We start from the raw sequence: 26,054 nt of genomic DNA on the forward strand, positions 1-26,054 counted from the left end.
TAACTATCCAACCTCCCAAAATTTCAACACCTCTTGCGATGGTTTGACCCTAACAGTACAAATTCTACAAACACCTTCCATATCTCCTCAAAATCATTTCTCCTGCGTATTCACCTTCTTACCTTAGTGGCACATGTTAATTTATCATTAATAGCTATATCCCACACCTCTTTGTACCACCCTTCCATTTTATATTCTGTTTCTCCCTTCCGCTTCCTAGCTATCATAATTTGCGCAGCTGTCAATAAATTTGTGAGGAAGTCCTTCATAATGCTACCTCTGGACTTTCAGTCAGCTTTAATCCAGTGATTTCTGTTCTCTCTTTAAACACCTTTTGCCAGAAAAATTGCACGTATTCACACCCCTACCACGTGTACATAAGTCCCGGTTTCCTGGCATCCTCTCCAACACAACACCAAATATTCATCGTTTATTTGATTTCATCTGACTGGTGTTAAATACCATCTCCAAGCTAATTAATAATAATTTTCTCTTTCTGTATGATTAAATATTTTTCTGGCACATATTTTTTGCTAGGCTTGATCACTATTGTGAATTGTTCGTATTTTGATGGTTTTTTTTATTTTTAGAAAATAGAACCTAGGAAGCTGGCTTATACTGAGGTAAACTGTGGGTCCATTTAGCTCAGTATAGTTTACACACTAGGCTTTCATGCATGAAAAATATCCATTTTTAATGGATAAATAAATTTATATTCAGCCCTACCTGGAGACGCCAGGGATTAAAGCAGATGTTCTATCACTGAGCTTCAGTGATTATTGTTTTATATTACTGTTGTAAAATGCCTGAAGGCTTATTGCAGGAATGGACTGCTAAATACAACAAATAAATGAATCGGAAGACTGGGGGATGCAATTGCTTCTAACAGAAAAGGAGGGTGAATATTCGTCCGTCCCCCCTTTGCTTCCAGCGTTTCCAGAAGCAGGGGGACAGGCAGACACAGAAGCTGCACATTTGAGAGAGGAGCTACCCAACTATGAGATAGTAGCTAAGCAACCAGAAGGGAGGGAGCAGCTGGGCAATACATCAATCGAGAGTGGGAGGAAACCCCTCCCTCCCCTCAAACACGGAGGTCCGAGCATGTCAGAGAACAAAGGAGACACGGGGGGGGAGAGACTTCCCATTGGCACACTTCTTGTTGAGGAAGTGGGGAGGAGTCAGAGTAGGCAACTGATATCCTTGCAGAGGGTTACCTGTTTGTGCTTGTAACAGAATAAAAGGACTATAAATCTACCAAATGCTCATTCATTTTTATTGGTGAGCCACCGGAAGGGAGAGGGGAACTCCTGTATTTGACAATGAAATGCAATAAATTCTCCAAAAATTATGAGGTGGCCAAAGTTGTTCTTTAGAAAATAATAATCCAGTCTTGTTCCACAGGTAAGAGGTGATCCAAGTAGCTAGGAAGCCTAGTTGCCAATGGCTCTATGACAAGACAAGATGGTCCCACCACTCTTTGGAGATCTGCATAACGTCATGGAACTTTGCTGCTACGTAAATGTCTCGTGGACTTTTATTGCACAAAACCTGTTTAAGGACAGGCAGCAAGAAGGGCAAAAAGATTCTAAGCTATATTAGAGTTTGGTATTATTATGTTTGCACTGCAAAATGTGCTTCCTACACTCAGAGTCAAAGTCAGTGAGTAGTCAGAGGATGCAGAATATATTGCTTTTAAGCATTTCCCTCAAGAGTCGGCGTACCTTCTCACAATGTACATAACGCTTTGGGCAAAGGTTTCATAAATGGATCTTAAATATCAGATTTCAATAAGAAATTAACTGGAATTTCTAGCTCTATATTTAATCAGTGTTGAGGGGAAAGTCTCAGTTCGACAAAGTTTGAGAGATATTACTGATGCAAGATAAGGTTCAAGGATTCAAGTCCTTTCTAAAACTATGTTTTCAAAGAGGATCACAAATTGTACTGAGAGATGGTAGATTCTCATTTTTTCAATTCTAGAGTTTCTTTGATTATTTCCTTATAACAAACCATGCCAGTAAGTCCATCTAGTTCAGTGTTGTCCCCTCTGACTCACAGTGGCTTTCTAAGGTTTTATAGACAGAGAGCCCGTTCTAATCCTACCTAAAGATGCTAGGGATTTAACCTGAGACATTCTTGCTCTAGCACTGCTTCATAATGTGTTACTACTCACACATTCTTCCTCCTTTCACCTCCCTCCCCCAGTTTTAAAGAATCTTTACTTTGTCAGTTATCCCAATGGGAAAGGCACAGAATTCAGTGGCCAAGTTGCTCACCGGAGCAAGACGGTTTGAGCATATTACACCGATCCTGGTTCGACTGCACTGGCTACCAATTAGTTTCCGGGCCCAATTCAAAGTGCTGGTTTTGACCTATAAAGCCTTAAGCAGCTCAGGATTGCAATACCTAAAGGACCACCTGTGAACATACCTGGACCCTGAGATCATCTTCTGAGGCCCTCCTTCGTGTGCCTCCTCCTCAAGAGGTCCGGAAGGTGGTAACACAACAATAATAATAATACATTATTTATACCCCAGCCATCTGGCAGGGTTTCCCCAGCAACTCTGTAGCTCTCCATCTGTGGAGTGCTCTCCCCAGGGAAGTTTGCCTGGCATCTTCATTATAAACCTTTAGGCGCCAGACAAAAATGTTCATTTTTAACCAGGCCTCTGGTTGATCTGTTTGACATCCTATACCCTTTTAAAATATGGCTCTTTTTTTTGGGGGGGGGGTTATTGGGTTGTTTTTATTCTGATTATATATGTTGCTATTTTTCTTGTGAACTGCCCTGAGACCTCCAAGTATAGGGTGGTATATAAAATCAATCAATCAATCAATCAATAAAATAAGTATGCCAGTCCCAGGGCTAATGTACTTTGCCCCTATTCCAGGAGCATTGTGGGGAACTTAAAGTGCCCTCAATCTAGTGGGTAAAAAACTACTTCCCATCTGCTCCTGACATGTCCTCAGAATGCCTCACTATGGCTTCTTGGGACAAACCTCTTGTCGAGATAATGATCCACAGAATTTTCTGGATCCTGGGATGTCCTTCCAGGGACCACGGGATTGTGATATTCAGCTTTAATCCTCAAACCAGCTATTCTGACACTGCCATGGCACATCTTAGGGTAAACAATTTCATGCTTATGAACAGAATATATCTACTATGTCAGATATGAATTCTTGGAATGTCCCCCGCCCCTTCATCCAATGACAGATATTGCTATAAAAGTTATAGTCCAATAATAAAATCCAATATACCTCCTACATGTATATGCCCTACAGATTCATCACTGTTTTCATTAGCTGGGGAAGCATATTTAAATATATCAATTTTCATTTACAAAGAAAAGAATCAACTCACAGCTGAACTGATGTATATCATATTTCTAGAACTCTACTCTTTTTTTTTAATTGATTTGTATTACTCTACACAGCCTTTAAGTTTGAAATCTTTTACTTCGACAATAGTTTGTGCTTCTAGACTTTAGCACTGTTCGTGAAGCCAATCTGGGTCAACTGAATGTCCCCGTGGAAGGCAGAAAAAATATGCCTCCACAGGCACATTCACTCTGCATACAAGCCATCCATTTAAAGCACATTTGAAGCAAAAACAGCCCCAATCTGGGGAACTGATTCTGTACCCCTGCAACAGTTCTGTCCCTTATCACTTCCCTCGCTTCTCCTAAACTGGCCGAATGACCCAGATCCTGTCAAGACTTGATCACACACTATCAAGGGAAGAGGCCATGATTTAGCTCATCCTTCCAACTGAAGCTCTCAATACTAAACATCTGTGAGGAACACGGTTTTCAAGTTTTCTAGTGGCTGAAAAGTCTGGTTCTGTCATGAAACAAGGCGAAGCGACTTTCTTCAGGCAGCAGGAGAGGGGAGATAGAGGAAGGCAAGAATTGATGCCAGACTACCACAGCAATTTTTTCAAAATTATTCAGGGGACACTATTTGGATGTCTCTTTGGGAATGAAAATGTCCGGGGCATGTACTCACTATTGAGTTAAGTGGACAGTCTAGAATACATAAAATGTTCCCCAGAATAACAGTGTCTGGAAGAATTGGTGGTCTGAGAAAGCTGTCTTCAGAGATGCATATTGCCCATTCCTGGTATTATCTAGAAGCCAAATGAGCTTCTAAAAACACACACACACACACACACACACACACACACACCAGCATTCCTCAAACACCTTGTTTTAAAACCATTGGATTAGGACATGAATGCAAGGATATGGCCTGGCAAATAACATTTTGCACAGTCCTCAAATCCATTTGCACATATCAGTTTGCATCGGTAGCGGACAGTGTAGTGTGTGGGGGTGCTCATCTGAACTCATGAGGTCCAGCGCCGAGGGCCCTCACTGCAAGAAGCCAAGTTACGGGGAACCAGGCAGAGGGCCTTCTCAGTAGTGGCACCCACCCTGTGGAACGCCCTCCCACTAGATGTCAAAGAGAAAAACAACTACCAAACTTTTAGAAGACATCTGAAGGCAGCCCTGTTTAGGGAAGCTTTTAATGTTTGACGGACTATTGTATTTTAATATTTTGATGGAAGCCGCCCAGAGTGGCTGGGGAAACCCAGCCAGATGGGTGGGGTATGAATAATAAATTATTATTATTGACAGTCAAATCACTGCTGCTTACAGGAAGGAAGAGGGAGAAGGGCCAAACAGCAGAGAGGTTGGTGCAGTGCAAATGCACCAGCGGAGCCAGTCTGATATTTCTGCTACTGCATCAGAACTGCACTGCCCTTCTTGACACCTTCCCACCCCCCTCCATGTTAGCAACAGTGCTTAGTCGCTGACGATGATGATTTTAATATTTGTACCCTGCCCATCTGACTGGGTTGTCCCAGCCTTTTCAGGCAGCTTCTGGCAAAATATAAAAACACCATAAATGTTAAAAAATTCCCCTATACGGGTCTGCCTTCAGATGTCTTCTAAAACTTGTGTAGTTCTTTATCCCCTTGACATCTGATGCAAGGGCGTTCCACAGGGCGGGCGCCACTACCGAGAAGGCCCTCTGCCTGGTTCCCTGTAACCTCACTTCTCACAGTGAGGGATCTGCCAGAAGGCCCCTTGTTTTGTTTCCTTGTTGTTCCATGAGTTGGCGGTGTCCAATGTGAGCATCGTGCATATGCGCATTCACCCACGAAAAAACAGTCATGATGTGATTTCATCATCAATGGTTCCTCGTTGCACAGTAACTTAGACTGCACTCCATTACACAGTTGCTTGGAATGTATCTTAGTGAACTCAGTGGGGTTTCACTTCTCAGTAGATGTGCAAAAGTTTAAGTCACAAAACAAAAATATGACAGGGTTGCATGATGACAACAGTTGTCCTTTGTATGGTAATTGCATTCAGCTTGCTCATATTTGTCTGCAGGAAAGTCTCAACAAAGTTTGGGGAGAAAAAAATAAACAAATGAACCCCAAAGATTGACAATGCTTTTCCATATACAGGTAGTTTGGTATCCAAAAATCTAGTCAGGGAAATGATGAGGGTAATTTGGAAAGCACCCTTAAAAAGAACAAACGAAGGCAAGTAAATAATTGTTAATACAGTGTACCTCAGGTTACATATGCTTCAGGTTACATACGCTTCAGGTTACAGACTCTGCTCACCCAGAAATAGTGCTTCAGGTTAAGAACTTTGCTTCAGGATGAGAACAGAAATTGTGTGCCGGTGGCGCAACAGCAGCAGGAGGCCCCATTAGCTAGAGTGGTGCTTCAGGTTAAGAACAGTTTCAGGTTAAGTACAGACCTCCGGAACGAATTAAGTACTTAACCTGAGGTACCACTGTAAATGAAGCCATCAGCCAAGAGCTTTTGTTCCTTGTTATTTTTCCTCAAAGTAAAATCCATGCAACCAAGTTTCTAAAAGAAGCTGCAAACAGCCAAATAGGAAGAAGTCACTTTAGATCTTGGGTAGGAAGTGTTGATCAGAATTGTTGATTACTAACACCAACTTTCACTTACAAATAAGCTGTGGCCTCTGAGAATTTTGCCGCTATCTAGTGCCATGTTCCTTTGGTGTTAATGAATGAGAAACGTTTGGCTTCCTTCCTTCTTCCTTGCACCCCAGCGCCTCATTATCTCCGAGTACGCTTTATAGATGGGAAACTGAAGCCCTCTTGTAGAACACTTACAAACACATTAACATTTCCACACAACATGTTATTTTTTAGGCACTCCTGTGGTTAGTTCTATTACATTTGCGGGAATCATCCCCCAGGGTCCTTGTTCATTGGCCTCATTGGACGTGTTAAAGCTGTCAAACCATGAACTCCACTCAATTGTGGTGAGAGTTGGCTTGGATTTTGCAACCATTCCTAGGAGTAAGTGTGGCTCCCCACATTGTGATCTTCTGGCAGGGCAAAAATAAGGAAGACATTATAAGAGAATGGCTCAAATTCATTGCATGGGCCAAGTTAAGGCTTAAACTTTCTACCTCCTATGCCTATATTATCCAATTGTTTTATAGTGCATAGTTTAACAATATATTTAAGACCAAAGTACAGTGGTATCTTGGTTCCTGAATGGTTTAGTTGATGAACAAATTGGCTCCCGAAAGCCACAAACTCAGAAGTAAGTGTTTGGGTTTGCGAAAGTTTTCTAGAAGCTGAACGTCTATTTCGGTTGTCGGCATTGTTTCTATGGCCAATCAGCCAATCAGAAGCCGCACCTTGGTTTTCAAATGTTTTGGAATTCGGACGGACTTCCAGAATGGATTCAGTTCGAGAGCCAAGGTACTACTGTACACATTCTGTATTCACACTTTTTTTTTTTTAAGATCATGCTTTCATTGGCCACTTGTATCTGAAGAAAAACCCCAATTCTGGAATGTGCTCCCTTACTCAGATCAGGACTCCACTCCTGTTACCTGCTGAAAATCCTTCCTCTTGCAGCTGTTCACCCTCAAAGGTGTTTTGAACATTGTCAGATCTTATGTTTTAGCTCTAGAGTACTCAATAAATTGATTTTTTATGAGCTTCCTTAGCCAAAGAGGACAAAATGATTCCCCCCCCCCCATTCAATTTGGCCTATCTGAATTAATAAAGCATATGTAATATGGCATGTTACATTACATTATGTGAGGTTATTTGAGTTGAGTGTCTGTTCTGGAGCAAAGCAACATAATGCAATGTGGATGTTTAGTCAGGGTAATGTGGCATAAATGGAATGCTTTCAGGCTAGCTTCCACTGTTATATGACTTATTGCAAATCCATATTTATCTATTTTTGTTCCCTTCCAAGGGAATCTGCTGCTTATCAAAAGGCATAAAATATAATATCTCCATTCATAGATGCAAAAATATTTTGCTAATTAACAATAGAGAGGAACGGTTTGAGGAAGGAGAAATCTCCTCTTTCAAATGCCAGAGTTTGAATGCGCTTGAATAACCTCAGCTAGAAAATTTGCACAGGAGCACAAAGCCTTCTGGCTATCCCTGAATGGCTCCAAATGAGTCGCTGATGCTGAGAATGGCACACTAATTTGTAGGCATAGATCTGTGTGAATAGCTCCTCCAACTATTTGAATTGTTTTGTGGTCTAGTGGCCTTATACCAAAACACAATTCCCTGGAAGTTTTCTACTAATTTCATTGGGGCTGAAATCCAACTGCACATAGATTTGAAGCATGAATCTACTTGAACTCAGCAAAAATAGAGAAAATGTCCACAAAGCCAGGCAGCAAGTCCACTATAATAACTAATTCTGATCTTTGTTTTGACTCTACGCAGCTGAGCAACAAACCCAATATATGAAAAAGAGAACATCACTGTTTTAGCCAGACAGTCTTCATCAAGACCTGCTAACATGGTTAGGATCAGGCTATAGGAGCATGAAATATCTTCGAACCTGTTCTTGTATTATTATTTTTTTAAAAAAACGATGACTTGTCATTTCTTCCCCTGAAATATCCCTTTGCCAACCTGTATAGAGATTTCTCTAGATATTATATAATTAGGCCATCAATATTCTCTGCATAATGCTGGGACCCAGTCCTTCTATTGATTCCAAATAGGTATTATAAACATCAAAAGAGTTCCATCCAGTGCTATTTTTCTAGATAAAGATGTGCCGGAGCTTACCATGAACTTCTCCCTTGTTCTCATAGATTGGCAATGGTGCCCACCTGAGAGGTGCTGGAGCTGAGCTCTGGTGAGTTTTGGCTGAAAGAAATCCCTGGTTCCCACAGTCCCAATCTTGTTGTGGAATCCTCTCCTAGATTTCATGATGCCATCATTGTGGCCCCGAGGGCAACTTATGGTTGCTACAAGAAATGCATGCTCATAGGACACACAAGTAACTCACAAGTGTTTGTGTGCATTTCTACTGTAACATTGGTAGTGGTGTCTCTTAGATCTTCCTGACAGCGATATGCAAGTCATCTCCAGAAACTAGGGATTTATCCATAGGGAAGATGCACACGGCCACTTCTGACATAGAATCACTCATGTATCATCTCTGAGTGTTTCCAAGCATGGATTTTATCTGACATTCCACTATGGAAGATTACGCACTGACAGGACATCGGGTAATGTAAGCTACAGGCCTCTCTGCACTTCTAGTGTAGTAGTTTTCAGACTTTCTCCTCCAGCGAAGCCTTTCCATATTGACTCACCCAATCAGAAATTGCTAAATGTACTACACAGAAAAGCAAGCATATTGCGGAGAATTATGCTCACTGAGATCATAGGAGCGAACTCCTAGGGGCTGAGGTCTCTTCACCCCCCAATAAAATATTTGAGGAGGCTGCCCCCCCCCAAGTTGATGGACATTACCATTTAAATGGTGTGTGTGTGTTGAGGATTCGGTTTTCTAGCAGCTAATTGGAGTGAACAATTAGTGGGTTGGCAACAAGCCAAGTTAAACGGAGTACATGAGAGAGTCTGCTTGGAGATAAAGGAAGCCTAGCAACAGGTGGTGATTGGGTAAGTTCTTCCTTATAAGCAGAATGACAAAGCAGTTTTCTTGTTGGAGTACTGGAGTGTTGAAGTTTGGAAAGAAGTTTGAATCTAGTCTGTGTATACAGTAACTTGTACAAAGCTGTGCTTTACTCTGCTGTATATAATAAAGCTAACTAAAAATCAAGTTACTAGTCAAGCAAGTTCTGTTCCTGTTTGTTGTCCTGGAATTGTACGATTTGGCAGCTGGTAGCAAGAGTTTTGGTTGAGATCCATCAACAATGTGCACACCACGTCAAGTGCTCAGTTATGTCAGCTTACCTGGGCCCCCCAATATTTTTTTCAAGTTGCTATCCCTGACTGAGCTCATGAGGGACAATGGCCAGGTCTGTTCAGCCTCAATGTTACTTTGATTTGATTAAGAATGAACCCTACGGCATACCATGTATTTGTTTGTGACCTGTTCATTGCAGGGTAATCGATAGACATCATTTATGAAAGTCTGGGTAACTAATTTTCCAAGGAACCCCCATCAGGGCTTTCCTAGTATATGGCATGTTGTCATAAAGGAGTGGTAGGGATGGTGTCAGCTGCTACACAAACTTTTCACATTTGAGGAAGATTTAATAAAACTAGGTCACATGCAGTTTGGCTACACTGAAATGGCCACCTACTGCAGCCAGATTTTGTGATACATAAATGATACTTACGATAGGGTCCTATAAAAAATACTTGGAAATCTATAGTACTACACTAGAGCTGCAATTTTCGTTCAAACCAGGCGAAAGTACTTGAGAATAAGGCTTTGTCCTTTTTTTAAAATTTATGCTTCAACTGAACATAAAACTCTTTCACTCATGAAATTACTAATCCAATTTTTCACTTCATGTTAAAACAAAAATTCTGAACAGGTTTGTTATCAAGGGTCACCTTTTTCATCAATGTTGGAAGATGAAGGATAGTTTGTGTTCCAGAGGAAGGTGTACAAAGTATAAAAGTTAAGTCATACTCAAAAATGCTGCTTTTTGTATACAAAAATAAATAAAAAATTCAAAAATTCAAAAATCACATGATTATTTATCCACATTAGAACATGGGTGTTTCAATCCAATATTCCCATTTCCAAAGCTTTTGATTTTATTTTTTCAACAGAACAAACAAAAGGTCTCTATATATTTGAGAATGAAGTCCTCAAAGATAATTTCCTACCATTAAATTGCTGCAATGCATAAGAAAAATAGGAGAAGATATACATATGGCCTACCTTGCCTACATATTGGTTATCTGAGCCGGTATATTCCTCCAGCAAGAAGAACTGGTTCCACATCCAGCCTCGCTTCTGGCGGTGCAGAGCTTTTCCTTCATTCCCTATTCCACGTGCAGCAAAACTTTTGGGCTGCTGGTCCGTAGTCCTGCTGAATACCATTGCTGTTAAGCAGGGGTGGAGCAGGCACACCCACAGTAGTACCACCAGCAAGCCTTGTTGTATTATCATCGTTCTCCTCTGCTGACTGTCTTCTCAAGTGCCTTTGGCTGCAAGTTGGACACTTTGCCTTCAACTGAGCTCTAGATATTCTTCAGTGGAACGTGAAGCCAAGCTGTTTATACCAGCTCATCTCTCGTCTGGGCATATCCAAAATCTGAAAAGGAAACAGCAAGAGAGAAAGAGAGAAAGAGAGAGAGAGAGTGCAATACAGTTACAGATATATAATTGCAAGCTAAAAATGTTCCTTTTGTTTGCATTAGATTTCACATTGTTTCTGGCAGAATAGCTGTAAAATCTTACAGCAAATTGGTTAGCTCCCCGCTCCCCCCAAGCATAAAACAAACAGCTGATGTGGCAAGTATAAAGGTTATCTAGAAACTGTCACCTAATCAGAGCTTTGTAAAATATATTCAGCATGAAATGCTCGGGAAAAATGAATTGTGCAGATAAACGTGTTTTCCTCTGCCCCTCACCAACTACCCTTACCTTTAACTTTTGTATTTAAGGTCGTTGAGAACATTCATCATGTAGACTAGGGGATCCGCACCATTGGCACTTACATATTAAATACTGCAGTCTTTACTTGAAATGTTTTCCACCTGATTTGACTTACAAGTAACCCAGTGTTTTATTAATCTTGTTACCAAGAGGCACTTAAAGGCTAATGCAAAGGCCGTTTTTGAAACCACAGAAATGGTGGAATACTAGTTCCCCAGGGTGCTTTAAATGGCAAAAGAGGACATCATATGCATCGGAAGAAATACAACATGACAAGAAGCAAACTTTCTAAGAGAGAGAGTTTCTGGGGTGCAAAGTTCCAGCAAAATCCAACGCAGAATACAAAGCCAATGTAAATGGAAGGACTGATGAAATGGAAGGTGGCCTTTCTTTTTTGCCATATTGGATATACAGGGTCAAGCACTGCATCCCAAAGACATGTCTTTACTTGTTCCTAAAATATTTATTAGGAAATTAGCAAATTGGAACTCCAATCTGTGCTCTCTTGTCTGTTAACTTCTTTGGCAACACTAGCTCACAATGGTATTAGAATCCCTAAAATGCAACTATCTTTGTTAAAGTCAGACGTAGTGGTCAATCAAACCTTTGGCAGCTGCCTATTGTTGAACTTCTTGTTGTACTATAGATAGGTTCTGTGTGATTATGATATGACATTAATGGATGAACCTATATTGAACAGATTCACTCCATGCCCACCCAGGAGCCCTCTCTAAAAACTGAAGCTCAACACTTCTCCCCACATCCCTCTGCACCCTTCCGTAACTTTGGTTATCTTTGAACTTGCATAGCCCAGCTGGGTAGAGCTTGGTGCTGATAATGCCAATGTTGCAGGTTCATATATATGAATTTTCTGTTTTACATTTTAGAATATTCATTTAACCAACATTAAAATATCAATGACTTCCCTTCTCCTTTTATTATTGATTAATATCTCCATTATTACATCCACCAAAACTTTTTTACACGGTTGAATTTATCTTAATGCTGCCAACGTTTTCAAGTGTACAGAGTTTCCCCTCATATATTCAATCTTCTTTAAACGTATGTTCTTCTTGTTCTCTTATTCTATATGTTAGGTCTACAAGCTGCTCATATTCCATCAGTTTAAGTCACCATTCTTCTTTGGTTGGGACCTTGCTTGTTTTCCATTTTGCGGCTAACAAAACACGGGCCGCAGTAGTGGCATACATAAATAACCTTTTGTGACGCCTGGGAATTTCCGTCTGAATTATCACCAACAAAAAGGACTCTGGGTTGTTGTTGTTTGTTTGTTTGTTTGGAAAAGTATACTTTCAAACATTTTTTTAATTCATTATGAATTATTTCCCAATACTCTTTTACCCTTTTACAGGTCTACCACATATGAAAGAACATACCCTCAGCCTCATTGCATCACCAGCACTTATCTAATTCAGTCTTATACATCTAAGTAAGTCTACTCGGAGTTAAATACCATTGGTACATCATTTTCGGGTAGTTCTCCTTCGAGGAATAACATGCTGTAAACTTCGGATCACTCTTCCAAAGTTTTCCCCAGAGATAAAATCTATATTATGTCCTATATCTATTGCCCAATGTGTCATAGAGGCTTTGACAAGCTCGTCTTTTGTTTCCCCCAATGTTGAAGGTTTGATCCCCATATGGGACAGCTGCATATTCCTGCCTTATAAGGAGGTTGAACTAGATGATCCTCAGTGTCCCTTCCAACTCTACAACTCTATGACTCTCCCTTCTGATGGTAAAGCCATTTCCCCTTCCCAGGGAGATGACGTTGCGGGCTGGGAGCAAGCCTCCCCACGCGCACAGGGCGGCATAGCCCCTGCGCCATTGGTTGGTCTTTGGCCACATCATCCTTAGGCCGTCCAACCCAGATGGTCCGGGGGTGTGGCACGGGCTTTTTAAACTGTCCGTGGCTGAACACTCACCCCTGTTTTCTCTCTGCTCGGCCAGTTCTCCCGCCCTCCCTCCCTTAGGTTAGGCTCTTTATTTCTTGACCTTGCTAAGGACCTTGGTTGGTCACCTTCGTTGTCCAAGGGGCCTGGTAGGATTTTTTTCCACTTGGCAAATTGGCACCGGCCATTTGGTTTTTCGCCTACCTCATAGCAAATCGTCACAACTTTGTAAGGTTTGGCAGTTAGGCATTGGAGTATTTGGTCGGAGGGGAGGGGAGGTAGTGGCCATCACCTACCCCTCCGAATTCAAGGGTATTCCGCTAAAGGAATCTGGGGGGCATGGTCTCTGTCCGAAACCCCAGACGGGGGGGTTGGGCCATGGCACGACCCCTAGCGGTGACCCTGGGGGAGTTCCTAGTTGATGTGCATCAGCAGGGCTCCCCCTACTGGTGGTTAACCCTTCCAAGACTCCTGCAGATGGGCAGAGTCAGATATAGTTGTGTGGTTTCCAATGCCTAAGCCAATACCACTCACATTCTGTAACTAGTAAAGCTGTGGCCTTTTTTCACCCATTAACCTAAAATACTGCTTCATGTGTCTTTATATCACTTCCCGGCTGGGTTTGGGATCTTGCCACGCAAAGGAGGAGTGACGGAAGCTTCTGCATCTCATCCCACTCTCAATGACATACCTGGGAGTACACAGGGCCACAATTTAATATAGAGTTATCTGAGCTGGATTAAATTTAGGGCATCAAGCAGATACTCTCCAAAGTAATCCACTTTAACACCCCCTTCTGAATCAGATGAGGGAGCTATGCCCATTATTACAGTACTTCAAAAAAAGAAAAGAAAAAAAGGTTTCTCCAATAATGAGGCTTGCCTTGACCGATTAATAATGTATATGCTTTGCAAATCGTTTTGTTCCCTAGAAATGAATTAGCAATCAGTAGACTCTGTAATTCTAAGTGCAAAGCCCTGACCTATATCACTTTATATCTACACAGAGTATTAGTTAGAAATTACTGCTGTTTTTTTTTAAAAAAATATAGTTTTGTGTTTTCCTGACAAACTCACACTTGAATTTTCAATAGAATGTTTTTCTATGAGTTTAGTACTATAACCAAACCATGACAACCACTTTGCCTGCTTTGATCATCACATTTTTAGAGCAGTGTTTGTGAACCAAGGGGGAAGCTAAGCCCAGAGAGAGGGCATACGAAAATCTTGCAGGGGGTTCCTCCCAGAAAGTATATTATAAGTACAGTGGTACCTTGGTTCTCAAACTTAATCTGTTCCGGAGGTCCGTTCCAAAACCAAAGCATTCCAAAACCAAGGTGCGCTTTCCCACATAAAGTAATGCAAAATGGATTAATCCATTCCAGACTTTTAAAAACTACCCCTAAAACAGTAATTTAACATGAATTTTACTATCTAACGGGACCATTGAGCCATAAAATGAAAGCAATAAACTGCAGTCACACAATCAATCAATCAATCAATCAATCAGTAGCTGAACTGGGTTCCACAGTAAAAAAAAAAAGAGCTGCGAAAACAAAAATGCAAAATAAATAGTAAAAACAGACTCAAAACAGAAGTTTTGCACTCAAAAGCAGAGCATTTTTGGCTTCTGAAAACAGTTCGCAAACCGGAACACTTACTTCCAGGTCTGCAGTGTTTGGGTTCCAAGCTGTTTGAGTACCAAGGCATTTGAGAACCAAGGTACCACTGTTAAAATTAAAGTCACAATTTTTCAATCCATTTGAAAATTCAAATGAAGTAATCTGGTGAGCCAGGTTTGAAGAGTGGGGGTTATGTTAGCAAAAGAAGGCATGGGTTTAAAAGATTGAGAAACAGTGTTTTAGACAAATCAGAGGACATGAAATAGTAAGCTGGAAATCCACCTGAAAGAAATAAGAAAGGTGCACATCAACCTGAGACAACTTCACCCTTCCTGGAGTTCCAGGAACTCTTCCTCCTGGAGCCAGTTTTGGACTACGACCTGTGAAACCAGAGTTCAAAAATGCACTCAGCCACCAAGCTCACTGGGTGACCTCAGCCTCATTTATTGTGGGAATAAATGGGGAGGAGTATCATGTATGCTTGGGACGCAGGTGGTGCTGTGGGTTAAACCACAGAGCCTAGGGTTTGCCGATCAGAAGGTTGGCAATTCGAATCCCCACGACGGGGTGAGCTCCCATTGCTCGGTCCCTGCTCCTGCCAACCATGCAGTTCGAAAGCACAAAGTACAAGTAGATTAATAGGTACCGCTCAGGTGGGAAGGTAAACGGCGTTTCCATGCGCTGTTCTGGTTCGCCAGAAGTGGCTTAGTCATGCTGGCCACGTTACCCGGAAGCTGTACGCCGGCTCCCTCAGCTAATAGAGCGAGATGAGCACCGCAACCCCAGAGTCATCTGTGCCTGGACCTAATGGCCAGGGGTCCCTTTACCTTTACCTTTGCCATGTATGCCACCTCAAGGTCCTTGGCAGAAAAGTGGGATATCGTGATCTAAAAAGTAGGGGTAGCAGCTCCCAGTCTTGGGTTGTTGTTGTTGTTGTTTAGTCGTTTAGTCGTGTCCGACTCTTCATGACCCCATGGACCAGAGCACGCCAGGCACTTCTGTCCTCCACTGCCTCCCGCAGTTTGATCAAACTCATGCTGGTAGCTTCAAGAACACCATCCAACCATCTCATCCTCTGTCGTCCCCTTCTCCTTGTGCCCTCCATCTTTCCCAACATCAGGGTCTTTTCCAGGGAGTCTTCTCTTCTCATGAGGTGGCCAAAGTATTGGAGCCTCAGCTTCACGATCTGTCCTTCCAGTGAGCACTCAGGGCTGATTTCCTTAAGAATGGATACGTTTGACCTTCTTGCAGTCCATGGGACTCTCAAGAGTGTCCTCCAGACCATAATTCAAAAGCATCAATTCTTCGGCGATCAGCCTTCTTTATGGTCCAGCTCTCACTTCCATACATCACTACTGGGAAAACCATAGCTTTTACTATACGGACCTTTGTTGGCAAGGTGATGTCTCTACTTTTTAAGATGCTGTCTAGGTTTGTCATTGCTTTTCTCCCAAGAAGCAAGCGTCTTTTAATTTCGTGACTGCTGTCACCATCTGCAGTGATCATGGAGCCCAAGAAAGTAAAATCTCTTACTGCCTCCATTTCTTCCCCTTCTATTTGCCAGGAGGTGATGGGACCAGTGGCCATGATCTTCGTTTTTTTTGATGTTGAGCTTCAGACCATATTTTGCGCTCTCCTCTTTCACCCTCAATAAAAGGTTCTTTAATTCCTCCTCACTTTCTGCCATCAAGGTTGTGTCATCTGCATATCTGAGGTTGTTGATATTTCTTCCGGCAATCTTAATTCCGGCTTGGGATTCCTCCAGCCCAGCCTTTCGCAAGTTAAATAAGTTAAATAAGCAGGGAGACAATATACAGCCTTGCCGTACTTCTTTCCCAATTTTGAACCAATCAGTTGTTCCATATCCAGTTCTAACTGTAGCTTCTTGTCCCACATAGAGATTTCTCAGGAGACAGATGAGGTGATCAGGCACTCCCATTTCTTTAAGAACTTGCCATAGTTTGCTGTGGTCGACACAGTCAAAGGCTTTTGCATAGTCAATGAAGCAGAAGTAGATGTCTTTCTGGAACTCTCTAGCTTTCTCCATAATCCAGCGCATGTTTGCAATTTGGTCTCTGGTTCCTCTGCCTCTTCTAAATCCAGCTTGCACTTCTGGGAGTTTTTGGTCCACATACTGCTTAAGCCTGCCTTGTAGAATTTTAAGCATAACCTTGCTAGCGTGTGAAATGAGTGAACTTGTGCGGTAGTTGGAGCATTCTTTGGCACTGCCTTTCTTTGAGATTGGGATGTAGACTGATCTTCTCCATTCCTCTGGCCACTGGTGAGTTTTCCAAACTTGCTGGTATATTGAGTGTAGCACCTTAACAGCACCATATTTTAAAATTTTAAATAGTTCAGCTGGAATACCATCACTTCCACTGGCCTTGTTATTTGCAGTGCTTTCTAAGGCCCATTTGACTTCACTCTCCAGGATGTCTGGCTCAAGGTCAGCAGCCACACTACCTGGGGTGTACGAGACATCCATATCTTTCTGGTATAATTCCTCTGTGTATTCTTGCCACCTCTTCTTGATGTCTTCTGCTTCTGTTAGGTCCTTACCACTTTTGTCCTTTATTATGGTAATCTTTGTACGAAATGTTCCTTTCATATTTCCGATTTTCTTGAACAGATCTCTGGTTCTTCCCATTCTGTTGTTTTCCTCTATTTCTTTGCATTGCTTGTTTAAGAAGGCCTTCTTGTCTCTCCTTGCTAGTCTTTGGAAATCTGCATTCAATTTCTTGTATCTTTCACTATCTCCCTCGCATTTTGCTTGCCTTCTCTCCCCCGCTATTTGTAAGGCCTCGTTGGACAGCCACTTTGCTTTCTTGCATTTCTTTTTCATTGGGATGGTTTTAGTCTTGGGTACTAGCATTAAATTCTGGTTTGTGTAGCTTCAACTGCGGTTATTAAAATAAACCAGAGTAGTTCTCAGAGTATTCAGTCACTCTCTCACACACACACACAAATACACACAGGTATTTTACAAATTACTGCCATTTTTTAATCTGCATGTGACTTAAAGAATGAACTACAAATTAGGAAGCTTCAGGTCTTGCATCTACATAGGTGGCTTTGAACATGGCACCCTCATGTAACTGAATGGTTGTAAGCATTGCTGGGGCAATTAAGAGAAAAGTGTTTCAAATATTCTAAAAAACAATGGAGAACCTTTGAAGTACAACTCTGTTGAGCCCTGACCATTGGCCATATTGGCTGGGGCTAATGAGATTTGGAGTCAACAGCCTCTGGATTGCCACAGCTTTCCCACCCCTTTTTTAATGCATGGGATAAATGCTAAGCATGGTTGTGCTGCTGTGATACATACTGGACTGAATTCATGTTCACCGTACCCTTTTACTTCTTACCCAACTCATCTGTTGATGAAATACGGAAGTTGAGCTTCATGCATCATCTGAAAGTGACAGGGATATTCACACCAAAATTACTGAAAACAATGTGCATTTTTGCCTAGGCCAGGACTTGCAGCAAAGAGTCATTCAGCTTAACGTCGAATTGTAAACGATTTGTCGCCTTGTATAATGTGCATTTTTTCGGGAATCAACTGAGCTGTCGTCTCTCAAAGAAGATGCCTGTAGACCATATCTAATAAGTATAACAGCTTGAATGACACAGATTGGAATCAAAATAGTATGCCAGTTACAAGTTGTTACATTTCCCCTGAAGTCAAAATTACTTGATATATGGGGTGGGGGGGGGGTTATGTGCTCATAAAAATGTGCATGCGCATGCACAACTCTCTCTCTCTCTCTCTCTCTCTCTCTCTCTCTCTCTCTCTCACACACACACACACACACACACACACACAGCTCTAATGCAGGCTATAAAAAAGGTAAAGGACTCCTGGATGGTTAAGTCCAGTCAAAGGTGACTATGGGGTTGAGGCACTTATCTCGCTTCAGGCCGAGGGAGATGGTGTTTGTCCACAGACAGCTTTCTGGGTCATGTGGCCAGCATGATTAAACTGCTTTTGGCACAATGGAACACTGACGGAAACCAGAGCACACAGAAATGCAATTTACCTTCCTGCCACAGCGGTACCTATTTATTGCACTGGCATGCTTTCGAACTGCTAGGCTGGCAGGAGTTGAGACAGACCAATGGGAGCTCACCCCATCGCACAGATTTGAACTGCCGACCTTCTGATCAGCAAGCCCAAGAGGCTCAGTGGTTTAGACCACAGCGCCACCCACTCCTTACCATGCCTGACTAATATATTGGGCTGCAGTCCTAACAGTCCATGTGGGACAGAGCCAAAGAGATGCCCTGCAGTTGTGGGAGCAGCAGATTGTATCCACTCTTCCCTGGCACCCTTCAGAACTTGGCACCCTGGCGCCCCACGCCACTAGCCTCTATGGGTAAGACGCCCCTGGGTAGTGATAAAGCAGGCTATCAAATCCAAACTCCAACTCCTCCTCCTACTCCTCCTCTTCTTCTTCTTCTTGGCCATGCTGACTGGGGCTAATGGAAACTGGAGTCCAACAACATTTGGAAGGCCACAGGTTCCTCATCCCTATATCAGTGATTAAATTTATTACATTGTCCTGCACCTAATTTTGTTCTCTCTAAAGGTTATCACCCATGGTCATGCATCCTTCATTATAGAACATTATCCATAAAATACCTGTAGCTCACAGCCATGGTGTGAATCTTATTGCAGGTGTGGTACTAATGCTGTTGATAGATAAGCTTTGGACCGAAATAACTCATTGTGGTCTTCCTAGTAATCTTGCGAGAAAAAATGGGTTTGCCAACCATGCCCTTCCTTTTTCTGTAGGGATATCTACATGGAGGGGGGGAAAGGGTCTTTGGTTTCAGATAACCATTATGGTACAACATCACTAAATTATGAAGCATGATGAAATATTTATGTTGCCCCAAACAGATGTAAATTGTTAAGTAAAGGTAAAGGGACCCCTGACCATTAGGTCCAGTCGTGGCTGACTCTGGGGTTGCGGCGCTCATCTCACTTTACTGGCCAAGGGAGCCCGGCGTACAGCTTCTGGGTCATGTGACCAGCATGACTAAGCCGCTTCTGGTGAACCAGAGCAGTGCACGGAAATGCCGTTTACCTTCCCGCCTGAGCGGTACCTATTTATCTACTTGCGCTTTGACGTGCTTTCGAACTGCTAGGCTGGCAGGAGCAGGGACCGAGCGACGGGAGCTCACCCCGTTGCAGGGATTCGAACTGCTGACCTTCTGATTGGCAAGTCCTAGGCTCTGCGGTTTAACCCACAGAGTCACCCATGTCCCAAATTGTTAAGTATAATGGTTTAATTCACACAGAAATGAAAAATGTATACAAATTAATGAAGGTTTAAAATGGAAAATGGGTAAATGTGGATTTCTGAAGGGTTGCTAACAATGGAGTTTTTCCAAACTTATTTTCTAAAGGACTCTGAGCTCTTTTATGGGTTAATGATTAACTAGCTGTTCTCTGGTAGCTAACATGTGAGGGTTGTAACCTGGGATCATATGAGAGGTATTGAGTTGCCATCTTCATTTTAAAAGGAGTTGCCTTGCGTCTTTGTCTTCCAAACTCAGTAGAGTGAACATGCAGATACAGTTCTCTCTCTGGATGCTACAGGGAGAACAATGCAAGGAAATGGTTGCTCTCCTGAAGGGAGAGCAAACAACCTGGAGGCTGGAAAGCAGGCTGGAGAGAAAGAGAGGGGCCTTTGCTTATAAATTATTTTGGATTATTTCATATTTGTAAGATGCCGAGCCTATGCTGGACAGCACATGACATTGTATAGGTATTTTTGATGTTTTAATTCTGTTTTAAGGAAAATTCTATCAGAAAGTTTAAATAATATTTCCATGGGTCTGGACAATGTTTCATTTCCAAAGGAGTCAGTTCTTATTCTTCCAGTTGCTTCAAACTGCAATATTCAATAACTGCAGCATAAATGAAACAATATAGGGATTTTTAGTCAAACTATGATGCCAGAGAGCATACACAATCAGACTTATATGCCCCTATGCATCAAGGACAATTTGTTCATGGAAACAAGACTCCCATGTGTGGATCATTTGTCTGGGGAAATGACATCCAGCAATCTGAGAACCGCAAGCACATTCTACCAGAGAGATGGTCTCTGCTGTCATTTCTGACAACGTCCATCACTCATCGTGAAGTGAGGGGGAGCCGATTCTAGGTACCCTCTCTCCTGGTCCTGCCAAGCGATAATCAGCTCTGTTCAAGATGACAGCAGCATTGAAGATCCTCATGTGCATCATCAACAAACACACAATCTCCTGCTGCGTATGAAGATCTTTGGAGCAAGTTTTCATGTGGCGCAAAGATTCTGCTTCAGGAAAACATTTCCCTGACAGGTGGTGTACAGATAGATGCACATTTTAATATTTATATAGCAGAAAACACTTGGCTTTATTGCTCAAAGTTCAGTATGTGGCAAGAAGGACTGCCCACTACATCTATAGCTTTTTTAAAAAACAGCAGCAACAGATTAATCAAATGGAGCACTTTTTGGACTACCTGTGTGAGAGGGATACACTTTACACAGGTCTGTTTCTTCGCTCCTAGCTTCATAGGCATATATATTCCACTTTCCGCACTTTCCCATTTGATGTCGAAGTGTTGTTAAATTTCTCTGGGGAAATAATTCTTGGATGTTAGCAGTTGTTATTGAATTTCCTTCTTGTTAAATTAGGTCAGTGGAATGAAAGCTTGGATGGAATTTGTCGAAGTTACAAAACTAGCTAATGCACATGGAGATGGCAGGCAAGGCTGCTTAATGGATTCCTATAGTAGTTTCACGTCTCTCTTCCACCCCTGGCCTGCCATATCTACCCCTTTTGAGACTCCTGCTTGAATTCTGTTTGTTGCCTTAAGTGCAGGAACTTTCATGATCACCTAGCTGAAAGCAGTGGTGTATTTCTGTGCATTTAAAAAGCCCTGGTAATCGAGAGCAGCCGTGTTCATATAGTGAACACAAGGGAATCTTTCCCTTAGAAAACTCTTAAAACATAAAAGAGTTGCCATAAAGTCAACAAGACTCAATCTGTGCTGTATTACATTGTAAGTACACTTTAGGTAAGCAACCTTTAACGCACTAAGCATTATTTTTTTACAGTACAAAAATAACTTCTGGATATTTTCATTGTGTACTGGTTAAAGTGTATGCATAGTATAGAATCAATCTGACAAGTTAATAATTTTAATCTAGAGCAAGACTGGGTAGTGTGCAGCCCTGTAAGGCCTAGCCCAAAAATATTCATTTTTCAGTTTCCTGTTTCTGTTCTCTCTTGAACCCATATACACCATATACCTGGGGATATTTAACCCCAAACCTACTGACCCAAGGTATTTCATTCATGTTTTTGAAACTCTTTTGGCTTCCTTCAAAATTCCTCAAATTTTCATCTGAGGGGCAGTCTTCAATTATTATTATTTCAGTGACCTAAGAACATATGAAAAACCCACACCAAGAGATTCTGCTAATTACATCAAATGAAAATAAATTCCTCAGATTCTCCATCTGAGGATAAAATCCCACATTTATTTCAAAACTGGTGGGTGTGCATGTTTCTGGTAACCACATGTACATTCCCACTTTCTCTCTTTGTTGTGCACCTACACAGTACTCCATATATTTCCATCGGCCCACCAGCTGAGGTCCAGGTCATAAAGGGATATGTACTGCAATGGGAAGTTACGGTACATGGCTGCCTCATCTTTCCCTCATTCCCATATGTCAAGTCTGGAGCAAAGCAGCTGCACAGTTAACCACATATGAACCAGCATGCTGCTCACACAGCCATAAATTTTCCATCTGTGACCTATAATATGCTTATTTTTAAAAAAGACGCAGTATACAAGCATTTATGACATTATTTGCATCCTTATGCACCTCAGAACATAAACCAGTTTACATCTATAGCTACTAAAATTTGCACTGTTACTTTCCAGTACAGGCAAAACCCTCTAAAGGGCTTGATTTCAGCTTCGTAATGCACACATCCTTTAATCAATGTTTGCTAGCAACAACAACAACAACATGAAAGCTACAGTTAGGATGCACAGTTTCTCATCTTCTGTGTAGGAATGAAAGACAGTGGTACCTCGGTTCTCAAATGTAATCCATTCTGGAAGACAGTTCAAGTTCCGAAATGTTCAAAAACTGAAGCAGAAAGGGCTGTCTGCAAATTCAACTGAGAAAATTTAAAAACATGCAGTGGAAGCCATTCAGCTTCCAAGGCATATAAAAAATGGAAGCATTTACTTCCGGGTTGTCGGCATTTGGGTTCCAAAATGTTCATCAACGGAGACATTCAAGAACCGAGGTACCACAGTAGTTACGATTATAAACCAACCACCAGCAAAAGGAGGGGGGGGAAGCAAGGTCCACTGGCTTCTCACAACAATCTTCAACCCATCTGTAATTCTTGCACACCTTCTTCCTGCATTCTGAGAGTCTCCATTTATTTTCCTCCTTAACTTTATAGTTGCAAAGAAAACCCTAAAGTCACGGGGCTGTAAAAATGACACAGGCTTGCCAAAACATTTGAAGTTATCTATGAAAGTCTATTGTAACAAGCAAACCTCTGGTATACCAACTGCAGCAATTATTTGTTGGGCCAAAAGCATACATAAACTGAATCTGCAATTTTGTATATAGACCTCCACCATCCAGTTTGGCTTCTGATATCCACGAAGGCAATGCAGGTTAATTGTTAAGTATATTGAAGTGTTGTCTGATGTAAATCAAATATGATAGATAATTAGTTGCGTAATTCCTATGTACATAGGAAAATTAATATATAAATCTGTAATGCAAATGACTATGGGGAAGGGTGCGGAAAAAAGTTGAACCAGTATAAAAGGATATAATAATAATAATAATAATAATAATAATAATAATAATAATTTATTTAAACCCCACCCATCTGGCTGGGTTTCCCCAGCCACTCTGGGCAGCTCCCAACAGATTTAAAACAGAATAAAACATCAAATAATAAAAACTTCCCTAAACAGCGCTGCCTTCAGTTGTCTTCTAAAAGTCAGATAGTTGTTTCTTTCCTTGACATCTGATGGGAGGGCGTTCCACAGGGCTGGTGCCACCACCGAGAAAGCCCTCTTCCTGGATACAGGTCGTTTATGTTTATTATAGGAAATAACTTGGATGATTATAAATTTGACCCTTTAAACACAAAAAGAAATAGTTACACCTGATATTTATTTTGTTTATTGAGCATTTTTATTTTTTGTTTTTAAAAATGGTGGATGTCCTAGGATAGGGAGGGCACAATATGCTAGCATGCTTTCAACAATCTAGATTAAAACTGAATGAACCAGGTTAACATTTCCTGTGTCCTCCAGGTAATTTCCTGCCCTGAAGTGTGATTTCCATTGAATGACACTGACTGCCTATAGAAAGACACTTTGTCCCTCCAGGGGAGATAAAATGTGGAGTCTCTGGGCATTTGCTTTTCAGCACTCTCACCCTGTCAGTCAGCTACTGAGTTTATCAGAGAAATGGAAGCAGTATAAAAACTTGGCAAGCATCTAAAAACCAGCCCTTAGCTCATCAAGAGTTTGCAGCGTCTGCTCAGGCTGAAGCCTTGCAGCTTCAGAGAGCAGAACCGGTTCACCAAGGCATGAAGAACTGGGGCATGGAGAAACAGTGCATGCTTAGGAGACTGTGTAATTTAATAATGTGCTCACTGATGTCTGTATGCAAGCGTCTCAAAGTTGTGCTACAGCCCAAGCATAAACCATGGAGAATACCATTACTGCTAATTAGATGGTGGCAGTACGAGTAAGCTCTCTTGTATAGACAGACAGGTGCCAACAGAACAAGTCTCACGATGAAAATAATCATCTTCCAGATGAAAAGTGCAGGGGAGGAGACACCTTTATAAAGCTGAATAATTATTCTTCCAGCGAAATGCAACTTCCTCTTTATTTTTACTTTCAAAACCCTTTCCTTTATTATTCCCAGGGATGCTTGAGGAAATTTGAGCTATATGAAAGTACCTGATCTGCACTTCTTGGAATAATGTGGAGATCAGAATTTAGCTATGGCTCTGATTTTGCACTCCTCTGATCATTGCAGCACGGATGTGAATGAATCAAAAATGTCATTTGTGCTTAATGGTACATACTTTGATACAAAAAGTCAGTAAGACTAGTGAATTTTTTCAAGAGTATTTTGCATATCCCTGCAGTGTCACCAGAAAAGTGTTGCCAGGACAGCATGCTTCCCTGTAACTTTGAGTATTATCTCAGCAACTGAGTTCAAAAGGTTTCCATTTTGCATGGAAACCTCTCAGGATCCTCATTCAATGACAAGAAAGTAGTTTACACTGGCTATACTCTATTAGCATAGACCATGCGAGTGGTTCTCCATGGATACTGGAACCTCTGGAATCTGCATCCGTCTTACTTTCTACCATGTGTCAACCATGTGACTCATCTATTGATTGGCTATCGAGGGCCCCAAAGCACCACATAGACAAAACCAAGCATCATCTTGGCATGACAACACAGTACAGTGGTACCTTGGGTTAAGAACTTAATTCGTTCTGGAGGTCTGTTCTTAATCTGAAACTGTTCTTAACTTTAGCTAATGGGGCCTCTCGCTGCCGCTGCACAATTTCTGTTCTCATCCTGAAGCAAAGTTCTTAACCTGAGATACTATATCTGGGTTAGTGGAGTCTGTACAGTGGTGCCTCGCAAGACGAAATTAATCCGTTCCGCAAGTCTCTTCGTCTTGCGTTTTTTCGTCTTGCGAAGCACGGCTATTAGCGGCTTAGCGGCTATTAGAAGCTTAGCGGCTTAGCGGCTATTAACGGCTTAGCGGCTTAGCGGCTTTAAGAAAAAGGAAACAAACTCGCAAGAACTCGCAAGACGTTTCGTCTTGCAAAGCAAGCCCGTAGGGAAATTCGTCTTGCGGAACGACTCAAAAAATGGAAAACTCTTTCGTCTTGCGCATTTTTCATCTTGTGAGGCATTCGTCTTGCGAGGTACCACTGTAACCTGAAGTGTCTGTAACCTAAAGCGTCTGTAACCCAAGGTACCACTGAAAATGCACTTGCACCCACTCAAGTTAGGGACCTGAAACCAAAAGGATGCACACACATCCCTCCTTATTTGCATCTCACTTACACTTTTTTATAGCAAAAAAGGGGACGTCCCATTAACTCAGAGGTACCCACTGTAGTTCTCTCCAGATGTTGACTACAACTCCCATTATCACTGGCCATTGGCCATACTGGCTGAGGCTGGCAGAAACTGCAGTCTCAAACAATTGAAGGACACCATGTTGACAACCTCTATATTACTCTTCCCCTCCTTTGTTCCTCTGAAGAAAAAGAAGAAGAGTTTGGATTTGATATCCCGCTTTATCACTACCCGAAGGAGTCTCAAAGCGGCTAACATTCTCCTTTCCCTTCCTCCCCCACAACAAACACTCTGTGAGGTGAGTGAGGCTGAGAGACTTCAAAGAAGTGTGACTAGCCCAAGGTCACCCAGCAGCTGCATGTGGAAGAGCAGGGAATCAAACCCGGTTCACCAGATTACGTGTCCACTGCTCTTAACCACTACACTACACTGGCTCTGCAACTT

The 26,054-nt window shown here is 41.9% G+C and overlaps 1 protein-coding gene across 10 annotated transcripts in view; it reads right to left on the minus strand.

Annotated features, from left to right (window-relative positions):
- The window catches only part of CDH10 (cadherin 10), a 189,022-nt gene that overhangs the window by 67,740 nt on the left and 95,228 nt on the right, over positions 1–26,054 (minus strand). For 6 of the 10 annotated variants that reach the window (XM_083623845.1, XM_083623846.1, XM_083623844.1 and 3 more), the window contains exon 2: positions 10,193–10,568. The exons of 3 other annotated variants lie outside the window; for them this stretch is intronic. In XM_083623845.1, coding sequence (XP_083479971.1) covers positions 10,193–10,423 — 231 coding nt within the window. In that variant the 5' untranslated portion in view covers positions 10,424–10,568. Of the gene's footprint in view, positions 1–10,192; positions 10,569–20,963; positions 20,987–26,054 lie in introns of those variants that run through there. One more of the 10 variants, XM_083623847.1, reaches the window with a different exon arrangement.

The sequence above is a fragment of the Podarcis filfolensis genome (genome assembly GCF_964270895.1).
Source record: "Podarcis filfolensis genome assembly, chromosome: 7".
Lineage (NCBI taxonomy): Eukaryota > Metazoa > Chordata > Lepidosauria > Squamata > Lacertidae > Podarcis > Podarcis filfolensis.